Raw genomic sequence first — 16,560 nt, 5'->3', positions numbered from 1 at the left:
CCATCCTGCACCCTGGTTTGTCCCTGGAGCAAGCTCTTGTTTCCAGGGCAACAGGCTCAGCAAGGAGAGGGGCATTACCAGGTGGAACTACCATGCCAGCCATCTCTGCAGTCTCTCCAGGACTGGGTTTTGCCTTAAAGTATGACCAGAGGACTCGTATATGAGACCCAAGTTCTGGTTTGAGTCCTCTTCACTCTGGGATGGGTGTGGGCTGGATGGTGCCTTCTCCCTACCCTAGTCCAGCGTCAAAGGCGAGAAGCGGAGTGTGGAGCTGTCCAGGGTTCTGTAATGCTGCAGCATGCACCAGGCCTGTACGGCCATCATCTGTCTTCTGCTGCACAGCCAGGAACAGTTCCCAGACAGCTCCCCAGTTACGCTAGAGCATCATGGAACCACGAACCTGTGAGGGAACATTCCATGCCTTTCCTCTCCATTATCCAGGTGAAGAAACTGAGTCTCCAGGAGGCTAAATGCTTTTCCCAAGTCCGCAGGGCTGGTGAGAGTCTCAACCTTCTGTCTTGCCTCGGTGCTCATTTTCCTTACATTGCTTATGGGGAGTCATACATACTCTTCCACTTTAGAAGCCTCCTCTCAGATTATGTCGTTTCTGCTGCGAGACAAAGAGCAATGCCTGTGGTCCAGGGCCGGTTCTGCCACTGATTTGCTGTGTGGCTTTGGACCAATGGAATCTCCACTCTGGGCTTCATTTGTCTTGTCTCTAAAACCAAGAGGAAGGGTTAATTCAGGGAGGGCAAATGCGTGTCACAGTCCCTCTGCTTCCCTCTCCTAAGCCCAGCCATCACTAATTGATCATGACCGTTCTTTTTGTTTTGTTTTTTGGTTTTTTTCCCAGCTGAGCCTGGACTCAGCTTCAATATCTTTCTAATCCTGATTTTCAGGCAGTAACAACCATTTAAATGGAGTCAGTTTGTGAGTGTAAATCCACTTCCTGAACTAAAGACCTTTACCTTCTAGAATTCTCTAACAGTTTTATCTAGCTCTCCTGTCAGTCCCCTTTCCCTGGAGTCTCTCTTGTTCTCCAGTTCAGCTCACTGACCTCAAGGTCACCCCATCACAAGTGGCTTTGCATTGGTGTACCCCATGCCACTAAGCATGATCCTTTTAGAGAAAGCCACAAAGATGACCGGGGCCACACACACTTCCTCTCCAAGGTCAGTAAGCCCACTGGGGGAGGGGCGGGTGCTTGGGCCATTCATTGTGGCCCATTGGACTGAAATTTTAGGAAACACTGTGCTTAGGGAGAAGGAAGAGAATAGAAATCCAAACAGCATGTGCCAGAGGGGCAAGTTCAGCCAATTTAATTTTCTGCAGCTGGTCTCATTCTTCAGCTGCCACTCACTGCCAAAAACCATGCCCTTAAAATTCTAATAGGTGTGAGCAGAGATGATCTGTGTGGACTAGCACGGTCTCCTGCTAGCAGAAATATGCATTAGTGACTAATGGAAAAATAAGCAGGTATTGACTTCCTTTGTAAAGACACAGAATGTATTGACACAAGCAACAGAGAGAGAGGGAGAGGATGCCAGTGCTAATGTTTAATGCTGATGTTTGCAGAGGAAGGTGGGGGAAGGGCTGTGGATCTGTGCCCGTCGGAGGCTGTAAGTAGGATGTGAGAGTGGCCAGAATCTGCTGTGAGCGTTTCGTCCTAGAACCTGGAGCACAATGGTTTGTTTCCCCAAAGCCATGCTGAGATCCCTCCCACCAATAAACTACTTGGGAGTTGGGGGGAAGCCTTCGTTCCTGAGCTCTGTACCAGGGCAGGACAGACAGGAACACAGATCTGGGCTATGTACTTTTTTAAAAAGTATTTATTTATTTGAAAGGTAGTGTTACAGAGACAGAGAAAGAGAGAGAGGGAGAGACAGAGAGAGAGAGCACACACTTCCATGTGCTGATTCACTCCCCCAATGGTTCTAACAACCAGGGTGGGGCCAGGAGCTTCTTCTGGGTCTCCTACATGGCTGCAGGGGCCCAAGCACTTGGGCCATCCTCTGCAGCTTTCCCAGGCCATTAGCAAGGAGCTGGATTGAAAATGGAGCAGCCGGGAATTAAACTGGCACCCATATGGGATGCCGGTGTCGCAGGTGGTAGCTTTACCCACTACATCTCAGTGCTGGCCCCGGAAGCTGTGCTTTGAAAGTCTTGGTCCTATTCTTAAGTTCTGTGATCCAGCACAGTTCCTTAACCCTCTTGAGCCTCAGTTTCCTTAGCTGTAAAATAGGGGTACTGCTATGATATGAACTTCATTGGGTTGGCAAGAGTTGCCACATAACGAATGTTTACTGTGTGTCAGGGTGCAGCGCAGAGGGATGACATAATCAGCCAAGGTCAAGTTAGTAATGGTAAAGGTGTTATTTAAACCCAGATGTGTTTAACTGAAAAGGGACTCTCCTTAACCACCGTGCTATATATAGCACATGTTATAAAGATGAAATGCAACAATTACTAGCAAGTGCTTGGCACAATGTGCAGCACACAGTAGACGCTAACATTTGTCATTGTATCATCACCATCACCACCACCCTCCTCATCATCACTTCTGCCAACACCTCCACCTCCCTCTTGGTCATTTTATCTTTCAATATGCCTTTCTCTGGGACTCCTGGGGGTGCATAGCTTTCTCAGCAAAGACGCCAGTGTCCACAGGCTGTGGAGGTAAATGACATGTGTTTGACTCCTGGCTCCATTACTGCTGTCTCACTGGGAAGGAAGTCACTCCACCTCTCTGTGCCTCCGTCCTCTCTTCTATAAAATGAGGACACCGTCGGGGTTATTGTGGAGATTAGTGAAGCAGTGCGTGGAAAAGTACACCCTGTACGCTCAGCAAACGTGAGCTGAGAAACCGTCCCTAGGGGTGGGGCGAATGTCGGCTGAGTCCCAGGCCAAGGTCCTGGATGAGGGCCAGAAGCTGTTCCGTCCTCAGCACGACCTGCCCCGGCCACTTCCCTCCCTTCGACATCAATTTTGCTTTGGCAGAAGGGAGCAGGTGCCCCCTGCTCTCTACCTCTGAGGGTCAGTGAGAGGTGAAATGGAGCTGGCAGCCGGAATCGAATGGCTTCGAGAAGCGGGCCCCGCTGCATGGATGAGAAGCTCTCTGATGATGGCTTTGCTCCGGCCTCTGGGCAGCATCAGCACGTTTCCTGATGTGCGGGAGGAGGAGACACTGGGTGCAGACAGAGGGCACAAGGCCCCTCTGGAGGCTGCTCCTGCGCTGGGGGTGAGGTGCGTGGTGGCAGAGAGGCAGCAACTCCCAGCTGAATCCCCAAACCCCCGTCTTGTCTGCCAGGATGCCATGCTGGTGGCACTGAAGAGCCTCATGCCAACCTGCCTCTTCAATGTCATTGGCTTTGGATCCACATTTAAGACTCTCTTCCCTTCTAGCCAGAACTACAACGAGGTAAGGAGGGGTCAAGCCTGGGGCCGGGAGGGTGGTGGGTGGTGGGGAGCAGAGGAGGGAGGAGGGGACCCTGGGACCTCTCTCAGCCACTGCCACACCCCGAGGAGCCCCGATCACAGCCAGGACGGCCAATGGGAGGGATGCTCTCTCTGCTGAGGCTTTTTCCTGACATCTCAAACTCATTATAATGAAACAGTGCATCGGGCCAAGTTGTGTGTGTGCAGAGAAGGGGCCCGGGGAGAGAGAGAGAGAGAGAGAGAGAGAGAGAGAGGACATGCCCTAGGCCTGCCATGCGTTAAGGTCTCTGTCTCATGAGGACAAAGGACTTAGGAAGGTTGAGCTGAAGAAGTGAGTGGGGTGGGGAGAGGAGTGAGCAGGTGGCCGGGTGGGCATGAAGTGGGCTAAGGATCAACCTGCTGTCTGAAACAAGCGGGCTGCGGCCTCGGCAGCACGTGCGAAACCAGAGCGTCCTACCCAGATCTAAGAAGGAAGTGACGGTGGGGGGGGGGGAGGGAGGGAGGAAGAGAGAACATAGGGACACCTTTTCAACTAAAAACCACTCTATGAGTGTTTAAAATACATGTGTACTATCCCACGGTTTTTAAGTCTAGACAATCAAAAAGAATGTTTGGAATCTCTCGTGATTGCATCAGTCAGGCCATAAAGAAGAAAAGCCCTGGTGAGAGCAGGGTGCCCGCCCACCCTTGCGGCCCTGGTTCTGTGCGTGGGCCTGTGTAGGTAGGACTAACCTGCGCTCCCTTCCACAACCTGCTTTCCTAACACCACAATCTATTATGAACCTATTTGCATGCTAGTGACTATTCATCTGTGACCTAATGTTAATAGTCACCTAGTACGTCACTAGAGGTCAGGCTGATTTCACAAAACTCCACAGTTGGCATTTAAATTGTTGCCACTTTTTCTATTTAGTCATTTTTGTATCATAGATTTTGCTGACATCCTTAATTATTCCCTTCAGATGGATTCCTAGTCTTGCTGGCTCAGGATTTTAAGATTCTCTTGTTTTTTGGTTTTTGGTTTTTGGTTTTTTTGTTGTTGTTGTTGTTGTTGTTGTTATTATTAAAAAGGCAGAGTTACAGAGGTAGAGGCAGAGAGAGAGAAAGAGAGGTCTTCCATCTTCTGGTTCACTTCCCACATGGCCACAACAGCCTGAGCTGGGCCGATCCGAAGCCAGGAGCCAGGAGTTTCTTCTGGGTCTCCCACGTGGGTGCAGGGACCCAAGGACTTGGGCCATCTTCTACTACTTTCCCAGGCCATAGCAGAGAGCTGGATCAGGAGTGGAGCAGTCAGGACTCGAACCAGTGCCCATATGGGATGCCGGCACTGCAGTCGGTGGCTTTACCTGCAACACCACAGCACTGGCCCTAGATTCTTTTTTTCGTTGTAAGGCTTACTTATTTGAAAGGTAGTGACAGAGAGAGAGACAGATCTTCCCTCCACTGGTTCATTCCCCAAATGGCTGCAACAGCTCGGGCTGGGCCAAGTAGAAACCATGAGCCTAGAGCTCCATCTGGGTCTCCCACATGGGTGCAGGGGCCCAAGCACTTCTGCTGCCTTCCCAGGTGCATTAGCAGGGAGCTGGATCGGAAGTGGAGCAGTGCCATCCATCTGCTGCCAGGCATCTTCAGAGAGCTGAGTCCCACAGAGCTGGTTCCTGGGACACGGGAACCTGAGTCCCAGACTGGGGAAGTGCCTTCCTCCAAGTGTCACAGGGAGTCGGTGCCAAGTCAGGCTCAGGGCTCAAGTCTCACAGTTCCTGGCCTGGGGGTCTTCCCAACACATGACCCGCCTCCCGCTAGCAAACAGGGCCACCTCATTGGTGCTGAAGAATCAAGTGCTGCGTTTTGCAGGGCTGCTTATACTTGTTAAGAGGACTCCAGAAAGGAAAGGAGTCCATCAATGGCCCACAAACGGTGGCCTCTCGGGCATCATTGGCACAGGGTCCCACCGGGCAGAACTGCACCAAACAAGATGCCGCCTGTTCTTCCCGTGGGCAGGGCAGGGATGCAGGCAGGAGCGTGGGTCAGCTCCAGTGAGGCTGGGCTAAGATCCGGGGTGGCTCAGGGTCTCCATGCCACAGGTGACCCTGGGGACCGCATGCCCCCGCTGTGATCTTTTCCTGCAGGAAAGCCTGGCCCTGGCCTGTGATAACATCCAGAAAATGCGCGCTGACATGGGTGGCACCAACATCCTTTCCCCTCTCAAGTGGGTGGTGCGGCAGCCAGTGCACCCAGGCCACCCGCGGCTCCTCTTCTTGATCACCGACGGCGTCGTCAACAACACCGGGAAGGTTCTGGAGCTGATGCGTAACCACGCCTTCTCGACCAGGTCAGCCCAGGCTGGAGGCCGGGGGCCCGCTGCCTGCTCACCCACACCTTTGCACCCCAGGCCCAAAGAGCCCCCAGGAAGAGGCTCCCTGTCCCTGGGAGTGCAGGGCAAGAGCGCCCATGGATGGCCCATTGGCCTTCTCCCTCACGCTGCCCAAAGCTGAGGCCAGCTCCGAGCTGGTCTGCCAGACCAGGCTGTGTCCCCTTCCCCACCAGGAGACGAAAGCAGCCCTCTCTCCCCTCCCCCCAGGTGCTACAGCTTTGGCATTGGACCCAACGTCTGCCACAGGCTGGTGAAGGGGCTGGCGTGTGTGTCCAAGGGCAGTGCTGAGTTCCTGGTGGAGGGGGAGCGGCTGCAACCCAAGGTAGGCGGGAGGGCCCCCTGCTCTCTTCCTGTGCTGGGAACTACGGAGGCCCAGACGGGTCAAGTGGCTGCTCAGCGGTGGAGCTGGGACTTCACTCTGAATCTGAGCTCTCCACTACGCCTCACCGCACCCCGGTAACAGTCCCTGGGGCGGAGGCCACAGAGCAGGCAAACCTTTGGCACAGTCCCAGGACACCAGACACGCGTCTCCAGCCACCGATTACCGGCTCCATCCACCGGCCGGGCAGGGCCGAGGCTTCTCAGGGAGCTCCACCGTTAGGGAAATGGGGTCATTTCTAGCCCATTCCTGGTGATGGCAAGTAGCGGCTCAGAAGACTGTAAAGATCTCAGAGGAGCTTACAGTTTGCTCTCTGTTCTCCACCTGTTTAGCACAAATAATCCAACCTTAGCACAACCCAGGGTCCCCAGGAAGAGCAGCAGAGCTGAGGTTAAGAGTGGGGAGGTCCCCAGGGGGCAGCGGTTGGAACAGTCGAAAGAGGAGGCAGCAGAGGGGAGGCCCTGCAGGCCAGGACGCAGAGTAGGGGGCCCTGCAGTGAAGACCGCCCGTTAGGAAGTCTGCACTGGGCTGAAACAGCCGGGCACTAGCGCCCCTTCTGAGCTCAGTCAGTGGCTGGGGGGCTTCCAGGAAGGGGTGCGGTCTGGGCTCCAAAGCTAAGGCATTGCAACAGGAAGCCACCACCAAGCTGCCTTCCTTGCAGCAAACGCGCCTGGTCCTGCTAAGCGGGAGGTGTGAGAGCGCGCGTCTGGAGCTGCCAGCTGTCCGAGCGATTTCCTGTAGTCTGCAGTCCCTCTGCGGAAATGGTCTAGGTGGTGCCAAACCGCAGCCGTCACTTGTTGAACGCCTACCGCGTGTTAGATGTTTCAGTATCCAATAGCACGGGTAATCCTCCAACGGTGCTTCCTGCTTTAACAGAAGGGGAAACAGAGGCTCAGAGCAACCAGTTAACTTTCTCAAGAAAACCACCCGTCCACGTGTGGACAGAGCCTGGGGGCCCTGGGGAAGGGTGGAGAAGGTGACAGCAAAGATTGGCTCCAGCTCTGACGGTCTAGGAGTCTAGAAGCACAGAGGGGCTCCCACTGCCAGGCGAGCCGCCCACAGCTGCTGTGCCTGCACTCCCCCGCCCCCCAAGTCCCTACCACGTGGTCTCCACACCTCCCAGCGTTGCTCACACTCCCCGCCCCTCCATGTTCTGATCCCGCCCAACAGATGATCAAATCCTTGAAGAAGGCCATGGCCCCCGTCTTGAGTGATGTGACTGTGGAGTGGGTCTTCCCCGAGACCACCGAGGTCCTGATCTCACCGGTCAGCACCAGCTCCCTCTTCCCTGGAGAGCGGCTCGTGGGCTACGGCATCGTGTGCGATGCTTCCTTGTACATCTCCAGTCCCAGATCTGTAAGTGTCCCGGAAACCCCGGGGGCCATTGGGGTTCAGGACCTTTTGCCTACAAACCTGAGCTGCAACCATACTTCATGGCATCCAAAAACTAATCGGAATTGGGTTTGCGGTTGTGGGCGTAGCTGCTACTTAAGTGGATGCCCCGTCTCCAAGTGTGGTCCTCAACAGAGCCACTCAGGACCTTGTTGAGCATGTGGAACCCTAGCTGCAGCCCAGGTCCACTGGACAAGGATCCCTGAAGGTCAGGGCAAGGGGTCAGCGTTGCAGGATCTCCCTTAGTTGATACTACACACCTTCAGTTCAGGAACACTGCTCTTGGGCTTCTTTCCCTAAACGCTCCTGTCAGCTACCATCTCCTTAGCTAAGCTTGTGTTCTTATGTATTTACATGGGTAATTGTCTTATATTTGGTGGCAGAAGTGGGATAAAGGCCATGAACTTTGCAAAGGGAGGTAGGACTCGTGCTAACATGTGGGCGGTGGCCTGAGAAGAGCTCCTTCCTCATCTGTGGGTCTCTTCAATTCAGTCTCCTTCAGTGGATCTCTCAGCTTGTTTTCTTTTTTTTTATTATTTTTTTGACAGGCAGAGTGGACAGTGAGAGAGAGAGACAGAGAGAAAGGTCTTCCTTTGCCGTTGGTTCACCCTCCAATGGCCGCCGCGGCCGGCACGCTGCGGCCGGCGCACCGCGCTGATCCGATGGCAGGAGCCAGGAGCCAGGTGCTTTTCCTGGTCTCCCATGGGGTTCAGGGCCCAAGCACTTGGGCCATCCTCCACTGCACTCCCTGGCCACAGCAGAGGGCTGGCCTGGAAGAGGGGCAACCGGGACAGAATCCGGCGCCCCGACCGGGACTAGAACCCGGTGTGCCGGCGCCACAAGGCGGAGGATTAGCCTAGTGAGCCGCGGCACCGGCCTTGTTTTCTTTTTAAAGAAGCGATCACACACCCAGTCTCCACAAGGATTAGGCAGGTATGAAATGATGGATCTTGGTGTACAAATGCAAACGATGCCATGCTGGCTAGCAACGATCACTGAACTTACAGTTGGAGAGGCAGTAAGGAGTGGTGAGGAGTGTGGCCAATTGGATAGCATACACCCTGTCTAAATTGGGCAGCCCTACTCACCTCTAACAGACTGTCGCCATGAGGGAAATTTGGGCCCAATGTTAAATATGTTTCCAATTTTCAAGAGAAATTAAAATTTGATGTGAAATGTCCAGAGTTTTGAATGTTACAGAATGTCTTAAGAACCGTGTTCGAGTAATGGTTCACGTGTTACAGACAACAGGGAGTTCAAGTGCAGAAAGAAAGTGCTAAACAAAATGCTGGCCAAGCTTTGCACAGCCCAGCCCCTCCTTGGAGATCTGGAAGGCACCACCAGGTCACCAGCAGACACCAGAGGAGCCCACAGTCATCATTCTGCCCTAAGGCTGGCTCGGGTGCCCCTGCTGGTGGCAGGGGTGTTGGGTGAAGAGGGCCTTGGGATGGTGGTGATATAAGCGGGTGCCCCTGCTGGTGGCAGGGGTGTTGGGTGAAGAGGGCCTTGCGATGGCGGTGATGTAAGCGGGACTCCTGAGAGCAATCGAGAAACAGCGAAAACAGAAATACGAAAGAAACCTTTCAGCCTAGAAACCCCACTGCTAGGAATCCAGCCCATAGAGATAAAAGCATGGACCCGTGACCAAGAACTCGTTGTAACGCTTGTTAGGTAGCAGACATAAATGGCCACAAAGCCTTCGACGATGGGGGCGGGAGTAGAATGCTGTGCAATTGAATGCTAGAAAAAGCGGTTACATACACGAGTTCCAAAATGTTTTATGTATACAATGTGAGATATTGATAAATGATAGCAGTTTGGTCCAGTTTTTATAAAACAAAATAATGCCTCAAAGTCAATGTGTGTTCACACACACACACACGCACACACACACACACACACGCTTGTATCATGGCAAACGCAATGAAAGCGATAGTTGACCCACTGTGTTCATTTTGAGGGCCTATTTGGAGACAGGAATGGCATCTTTAACATTTTTGAAGAATAAAGTCAATGATGAAGAACGTAGGCCACAAAAAAATAAAAAATAGGCCATGGGGGCTGGCGCAGTGGCTCACTAGGCTAATCCTCCGCCTGCAGCCCCGGCATCCCAGGTTCTAGTCCCGGTCGGGGCCAGGTTCTGTCCCGGTTGCTCCTCTTCCAGGCCAGCTCTCTGCTGTGGCCCGGGAAGGCAGTGGAGGATGGCCCAAGTGCTTGGGCCCCTGCACCCGCATGGGAGACCAGGAAGAAGCACCTGGCTCCTGGCTTCAGATAGGTGCAGCACTGGCCATGGTGGCCATTTGGGGGGTGAACCAATGGAAGGAAGACCTTTCTCTCTGTCTCTGTCTCTCACTCTCACTGTCTATAACTCTACCTGTTAAATAAATTTAAAAAAAAAGAAAGAAAGAAATCAAGGGCATGTGTGCCAGTCATTTTGAAAAAACAAAAAAAGAGCATAGGCCACATGAGTGAGACGGAGGATGATTCCAGCCACCACATCTTGAGCGGAAGTTTGCCCAACTTCCCGAAGCCAACCAACCCTTTCTACTCTGCTGGCTCTGCAGAGGTGGAACCCTCAGCACCCCTGCTCACACTCCTCGCGCCCTGTGGAAGTCCCTCCTGGCGTCTCGCCTCCATGCCAGCCCTCTCCTCTCTCCCTCTCTAGGACAGCAAGAGGCAGCGGTGCAGCCCCCTGCAGTCTCGGGAGTCCAGCAGCTCCGTGTTCTACCACTCTCAGGATGAGGGCCCCGGCCCGCACAGCGGGGACTGTGCTAAGAGCTCGGGGGCGCCCTTCAGCCCGGGGCAGGCTAGAGACGCCCGGCTGTTCAGCGGAGACTCCTCCACCAACTCAGGTGGGTTTGCTGTCGTTTAGTGAGCGCTCACAGAATACTAAGCACCTTGTTTCTTAAGTAATCTCAAGGCAGGTATTTGGCCTAGGGGCCGAGGTTCCCTCTGGGATGCCTGCATCCCATACAGGATACTGTGGCCCCACGCCCGATCCCAGCTTCCTGCTGGTGCGCACCCTGGAGGCAGGGGTCATGGCTCAGGCAGATGGGCCCTGCCGCCCACAAGGGAGACCTGGATGGAGTTCCTGGCTCCTGGCTTCCACATGGTGAAGCCCCAGCCGTTGTGGGCATTTGGGGAATAAACCAGTTGATGGGAGCATTCTCTCTCTCTCTCTCATCCTCTCAGAAGAAAAAAAATAGAATTTCTAGAAATCTCAGTGAGTGGCTAGCAGCTCCAGAGCTGGGTACCCATTTTCCCGGTGCCATTACTAAGGGTACTACTGTCCCCATTTTACAGGTGAGCAAGCAGACTTGGGGAATTTAAGCCACTTGGCTAAGCTCATGGGACTTGAGAGAGGACAGATAAAGAGTCCAGACCCACCTGATCCCAAAGCCCCTACACAGGGTTTGTGCCCGCTCGCAGCCCCATTGCCACTGGCCTGCCGAGGCGCTGAGCACAGCGTGGGAAACAGTGTAACCCACAGGAGGCACCTGCCTCTCAGCAGCTGTCCATCCAGCGAGAGATCCCGTTGGCCTTGATTCTGATAGAAAGCAGGGTGAGGGCGCCCCAGGAAAGCTGAAGGACTGTGCAGACTCCAGGGAGAGGCAAACACCCCTGCTGGGGGGAAGCGACCCAGACGCCACAAGGGAATCGCTGCTTAGAGGCTGTCAGAGGGGGGCGGGCACTGGACGTAGCCGGTAAAGCCGCGTCTGTGCCGCTGGCATCCCGTCTTGCTGCTGGTGTGGGAAGAGCAGCGGAAGATGCCAAGTGCACGGGCCCCTGCCACCCACGAGGGAGATTCTAGGTGAAGCTCCTGGCTTCGGCCTGGCCCAGCCCCAGACGTTGCAGCCATCTGGGGAGTGAAGCAGTGGATGAAGACCCCTCTCGTTCTGTCTCTCTCTCTATGTAACTCTGACTTTCAAATTAAGAAAGAAAAAAAAAAAAGATGAGAAACAAGGCCCCTAGGCAGCGGGTGGGGGTGTGGCGCTTAGGAAGTACAAGGCATTGGCTGCTCGCCTCGTCAGTCTGGAACGCACAGGACCCTACAAAGGGGCAGAGGGCGAGTCGCTGGGAGGACAGATTAGGCTGAGACCAGGCAAGCTTTGGGGGCCAGGCGAGTAGCAGAGAGCAAGATGGCCACACAGGCCCCCCTCTTTCCCCTGTCCTGCACCCTGATGGCTGCCCGTCACTGCCCCTGCCAGGCCCAGACTCCTCCCAGCGACGGAGGGCCTACAGCACCAATCAGATCACCAAGCATAAGGCCTGCCCCAGAGCCACCACGGCCAGCGAGCCCACCATGCCAGCCAGGAGATACCCACTGCGGGAAGCCAAGCTGCGGGACCTCACCAGCCAGGGGCAGCCTGGTGTGCAGGTACCCAGGTGGGGCAGGCTGGGGAGGAGCGGAGGGATGGCGTGGGTGGGGGAGATTTGGGTCGTGTGCTGCAGCCACAAGGATAGGGCCTGTTGGCAGTGCAGTGACCGGCCGTCCTGACTGTGATGCCCGCCCGCCGATGGCATGACCTGTCACTGCATGGCCAACTGGCAAGGGCCTCTGCACCTCTCTTGTCTGATTTTATAGGGCCCCTGGGAGATGAGGGAGCCAGACACCCCTACTCTGTATAAATTAGGGACCAGAGAGGTAAAGCAGCTTATCCGGAGTCACACAGCCCCTTGGGGTCTGCACCCCAGGACCCACTGACTCCAAGGCCCTTGCCTGTCTCGCTCCATCATGTTGTGCCTCCCACAAATGCCAGGGCTGGTATATTCACCCAAGGCAGAGAACCTGAGAGCTGGAACCACAGCAGGCAGGGTCAGGCCCATCCTGCTCGTCCCAGGCTCTCTGGCCTCAGCACAGCCTCCGAGTTCATCTCGTTTGTCGGGGCTGTCCTGAGTGCTGTAGGGTGTCTGGCATTGTCCCTGGCCCCTGCCCACTCAAGACCTGCAGCAGCGCCACCCGCCACCATGACACCCACCCACCCCTGGGGGGCGTTACCGGCTTGAGCCATGTCCTAAACCAAGAGGGCTTCATGCATTTCCCTCACGTAGGTTTGTTACAGGGAGTCCACTGCGCCACCGGGCAGCCACCTGCTCTCCCCGAGAAGCCCCTTCCCACCCCCAGCCACCACCCATTCCCCCACCTCCAGCCCCCGCCCTTCACATCCGCGGGGCAGGAAGCTGCTCCGAGCTCCCCTGGGGTGGAGGAGGGCCTCAGGGTGAGGCCGAGTGTGAGCCTGCGAGCTCCCCACACCCCACCTGCCTCGGCTCCCCACACGCCACCTGCCCCAGCTCCCCACGTCCCACCTGCCCTGGCTCCCTGTGCCCCACCTGCCCCGGCTACACCACGGGGCACCAGCGAGTCAGCTGGCAGCTTTCCCTTCCGACCCTGGCGTTCCCGCGGAGCCAGCAGGAAGCAGGGGCCTCTGCTGGGCACGGTGGGGATGAGAATGCCTGGCACGGTGCCCGGGCCACAGCACGGGTCCCTTCGTGGCCGCTCCACTTGGTGAGCGCTCTGGGCAGTCGGCGGCTTCTCTCCTGAGTGCCTCTTCTCGGATTCTCTCTCTCTCTCTCTCTCTCTCTCTCTCTCACACACACACACACACACACACACACACTCCCTACAGCCTCTGGCTGGGAGAAGGGCTGGGTCTTAGGCTTATCTGTTGCCAGCAAAACTTTAGCAGTTTCTCTGGCTCCCCATCAGTGTGGTGGTACCGGTGAACGGGGACGCTGGTCTCTGAGGGGGTCCCTGGGACCCAGCAACCTTGGTGGGTCCCCCTGAGGCTATTCTGAGAGTGACCAGACCCCCTGTCGCCCCCACCTTGTACCACTCCGGCTCCTCTGGCCCATGAAGGTAGCGTCCATTGAGTGGGGAGGCATGGTGCCCCCCGCAGGAAACACAAGGGGGCTCCAAACACAATCGTGGGAAACGCACCTCCCCTGTGGACTTGAAACCCACTCGTGCTTAATTGGGATCGGAAGTGGAGCAGCCGGGACCCGAACCGGCATCCATATGGAATGCCAGCGTCACAGGCAGTGGTTTAATCCTCTGTGCCACAACACCGGCCCCAAACTTACTTTTCAGTGTCTTTTTAATTCACTTGTTGATAGGTAAATTACTTTCTGGTGAGTTCTGTAAGCTAGGACACGTGTAAAATCATGCAGTCTTCGCAAGTGAGATAAGAACAGTTGCAAGTTACCTTTGAAAAACGAATTTTCTCCCAATGTCTTCCCCTGTCGGCGTGAAAGGCATGCCCCCCTTCTGTGCAGTGTGTCGCGGTTCCGCGGCGCGAGTATTTGGTACATGAGGAGACTTCAGAAAGTTCACGGAAATGTTGCTCTTTTCATTCCACTTTCCACAAACTTTTGGGTTTTTTTTTTTTTAGGAATTGCTAATTTATTTTGAAAAACACAGTGAGAGGAGGAGAGAGAGAGAGAGAGCAAGAGAGCTTTGCCATTCACTGGTTCACTCCCCAAATGGCTACGATGACCAAGGCTGGGATAGGCGAAAACCAGGAGCCAGGAACTCCATCTGGGTCTCCCACGTGGAGCACTTGGGCCATCTTCCTCTGTTTTCTCAGGAACATTGACAGGGAGCTGAATCGGAAGTGGAGCAGCCGGGACTTGAACTGGCGCCCATGTGGGATGCCAGCGCTGTAAACTGCAGTGTAGCCAGCTGAGCCACAGCACCAGTCCCTCAGAGAACAGTTTGCTGTCCCCGGCACAGCACTGCACAGACATCGTCAGCCTTGTGTGTTTCCCCAGGGCTGGTTTCTAAAAGTAGAAGGCTGGCTTACAGGGGCTTGTGCGCCTTCGTGTTTGCCAGAGAGGGCATTGTGTCATTTCTCTCCCACCAAGCATGCGGCTGTTCCCACTCCCGCCAAGAGTCCGTGAGACACCCTGCTGACCATACTGGCTGTCACGAAGTGTTTAGATAGCTGCCAATCAGCAAGGTAGGGGGAAATTGTAACTGGTTTTAATTCCCATCGCCCTCATTTGCCATGAAACTGAGGATTTTTATGGGGTTATTGCATACTCTTGCTGTAAAGTCCCCATAAATGCCTTTAACCTACTCCCCTGCTAAGTTCATTGTTGGCTCTCAGCGATCGGTGAGCGTATTCTCTTGACAACGACCTCTGTCGGCTGTGTTGCAAATGTATTTCCTAGTTTATCCCTTGCCTGTTGATGTTTGTACTGGCACCAGAGCAGATAGATTCAATCAATAAAACAGAACAGGAAGTCCACACAGAAACCCAAATGTGCATGGAAGCTTTGTCAGGCTGGAGGCGGGAAACTGCTTCATCAGAGTGACTCAGTGTGTTCAATAAACGCTTGACATTTGTCCCATTGGGAAAATCAAGGCAGGGCTGGCTCCGATCTCCTTACACTAAAGCAATTTCATGTGAATCAAAGATCTAAATCCACAAACAAAAAATGAAATCACAGAAAACTATAATATTTTTTGAATGGTGAAGACCTTTGAGGCATGACAGATGGGGAGCCATACTGGAAAAGGTTGATAATTTTAACCACATGCAAAAAAAAAAAAAAAAAAAAAAAGCTTTAAATTTACGGCAAATAAATAAATCTGTGGTTTGAGAACTGTCCATGGTGTGTGGTTTCTGAGGCTTGGAGCTCAACCACGGCTTGGGATTATTCTTGCTGGGGTTTCTCTCGGGGAATGGAGACCAGGCCATGGGTTGCTGGGCACTAGAGGTGGAGGGGCAGTGACCTCAGGGGCTGGGGGGTGGAGGGAAGGAGCGTCCATCACCAGGGCCTCTGCCTCCCCCTCTCGCACTTCCAGCCCTCGCTGAACAGCGGCCAGGACCGGAGCCAGGTCCCCAAGCTGCACGGCCCAGGGGCCCGCAGGCCCTCTCTGATGCCCCAAAGTTGCCAGCCCTTCCTGCCCTCCAGCCAGGAAGCCCAGGCCTGGAGCCCGGTCAGAGGGCTGGATCCAGACTCCAGCCAGAAGCCCGCCTCGGACTCCCGCAGGCCTGGGGAGCTGGGTGAGCACCTGCTGGGCCCAAGGCCAGACTGGGGACACAGAAGGATCCTTGCTGTGGCCCGACCTCAGAAGACAAGTGCAAGGGTCGGGGGGTGGGGGGGCTCAGGCTGTGCCTGTGCCCTGCAGGGTCTCCCTGAGGATCCCCCCTTCCCCTCTCACCTGCCCTGCACTGCACAGCCTGTGAAGCTGCGGCTCCACTCTCCTCCGACTGCCCCACCCCACCCTCTCTGGCCCCACAAGGTACAGGCTTCCTGGGAGGTGGACCTGGCTGCAGCTGTCCTAGGAAAGGAGGCGCCTGTGCCCTTGGAAGGGGCAGGGCTCCCTGCTCTGGGGTGGATGCGCACCCGCAGGAGGGACATCCGCACCCCTCCCCCAGGCGGCCACCTGTGCCCCAGCTCAGCGCTCCCTCTTGTCTCTCGGCCCGCAGAGCCGTCCCATCACCCCTCCTCCTCCGAGACGGAGACGTCCTCCAACTGGGAGCCCCAGGCCGAGTCCGAGGAGCCGGCCCGGCCCGGCAGGCCCGCCACCCCGCGCCCGGTGCTGGGCAAGGCCCTGGTTAAGGGCCTGCGCGACAGCCAGCGCCTGCAGTGGGAGGTGAGCTTCGAACTGGAGGCCCCCGGCCCGGCGCGAGGCGCGGGGCGCGACGCCGACCTGTGGAGCGAGACCTTCCACCACCTGGCGGCCCGCGCCATCATCCGCGACTTTGAGCAGCTGGCGGAGCGCGAGGGCGAGATCGAGGGTGAGCAGCCGCGACAGCCCCGGCCCGGCCCGGGACCCGCCCCCACCCACCCACCTGGGCCTGCTGACCCCGCCCCTCCCCCACCTGGGCCTGCAGACCCCGCCCCTCCTCGCTGCCCCGCCCACTCCCCATTTTGCTGGGTGCGGGAGTTCCTTCCTCCCCCACCCAGCCGTCAGTTCCTCCCCTGCTCCATTCCCTCCATCTCCCCATCACCCCGCCACGGCCCAAAGCTG

The 16,560-nt window shown here is 55.7% G+C and overlaps 1 protein-coding gene across 1 annotated transcript in view; it reads left to right on the top strand.

Annotated features, from left to right (window-relative positions):
* The window catches only part of VWA5B1 (von Willebrand factor A domain containing 5B1), a 62,801-nt gene that overhangs the window by 31,493 nt on the left and 14,748 nt on the right, over positions 1-16,560 (top strand). Inside the window, exons 9-16 of the mRNA XM_089299228.1 lie at positions 3,308-3,418; positions 5,565-5,767; positions 6,017-6,131; positions 7,359-7,544; positions 10,246-10,432; positions 11,789-11,958; positions 15,388-15,589; positions 16,016-16,327. Of these exons, the coding sequence (XP_089155354.1) occupies positions 3,308-3,418; positions 5,565-5,767; positions 6,017-6,131; positions 7,359-7,544; positions 10,246-10,432; positions 11,789-11,958; positions 15,388-15,589; positions 16,016-16,327 (1,486 nt within the window). The remainder of the gene's footprint in view (positions 1-3,307; positions 3,419-5,564; positions 5,768-6,016; positions 6,132-7,358; positions 7,545-10,245; positions 10,433-11,788; positions 11,959-15,387; positions 15,590-16,015; positions 16,328-16,560) is intronic.

This window comes from Oryctolagus cuniculus, chromosome 7, assembly GCF_051225735.1.
Source record: "Oryctolagus cuniculus isolate XC-2025 breed Fujian yellow rabbit chromosome 7, ASM5122573v1, whole genome shotgun sequence".
In the NCBI taxonomy this organism is placed as follows: domain Eukaryota; kingdom Metazoa; phylum Chordata; class Mammalia; order Lagomorpha; family Leporidae; genus Oryctolagus; species Oryctolagus cuniculus.
This window is presented reverse-complemented; position numbering and strand designations above follow the sequence as displayed.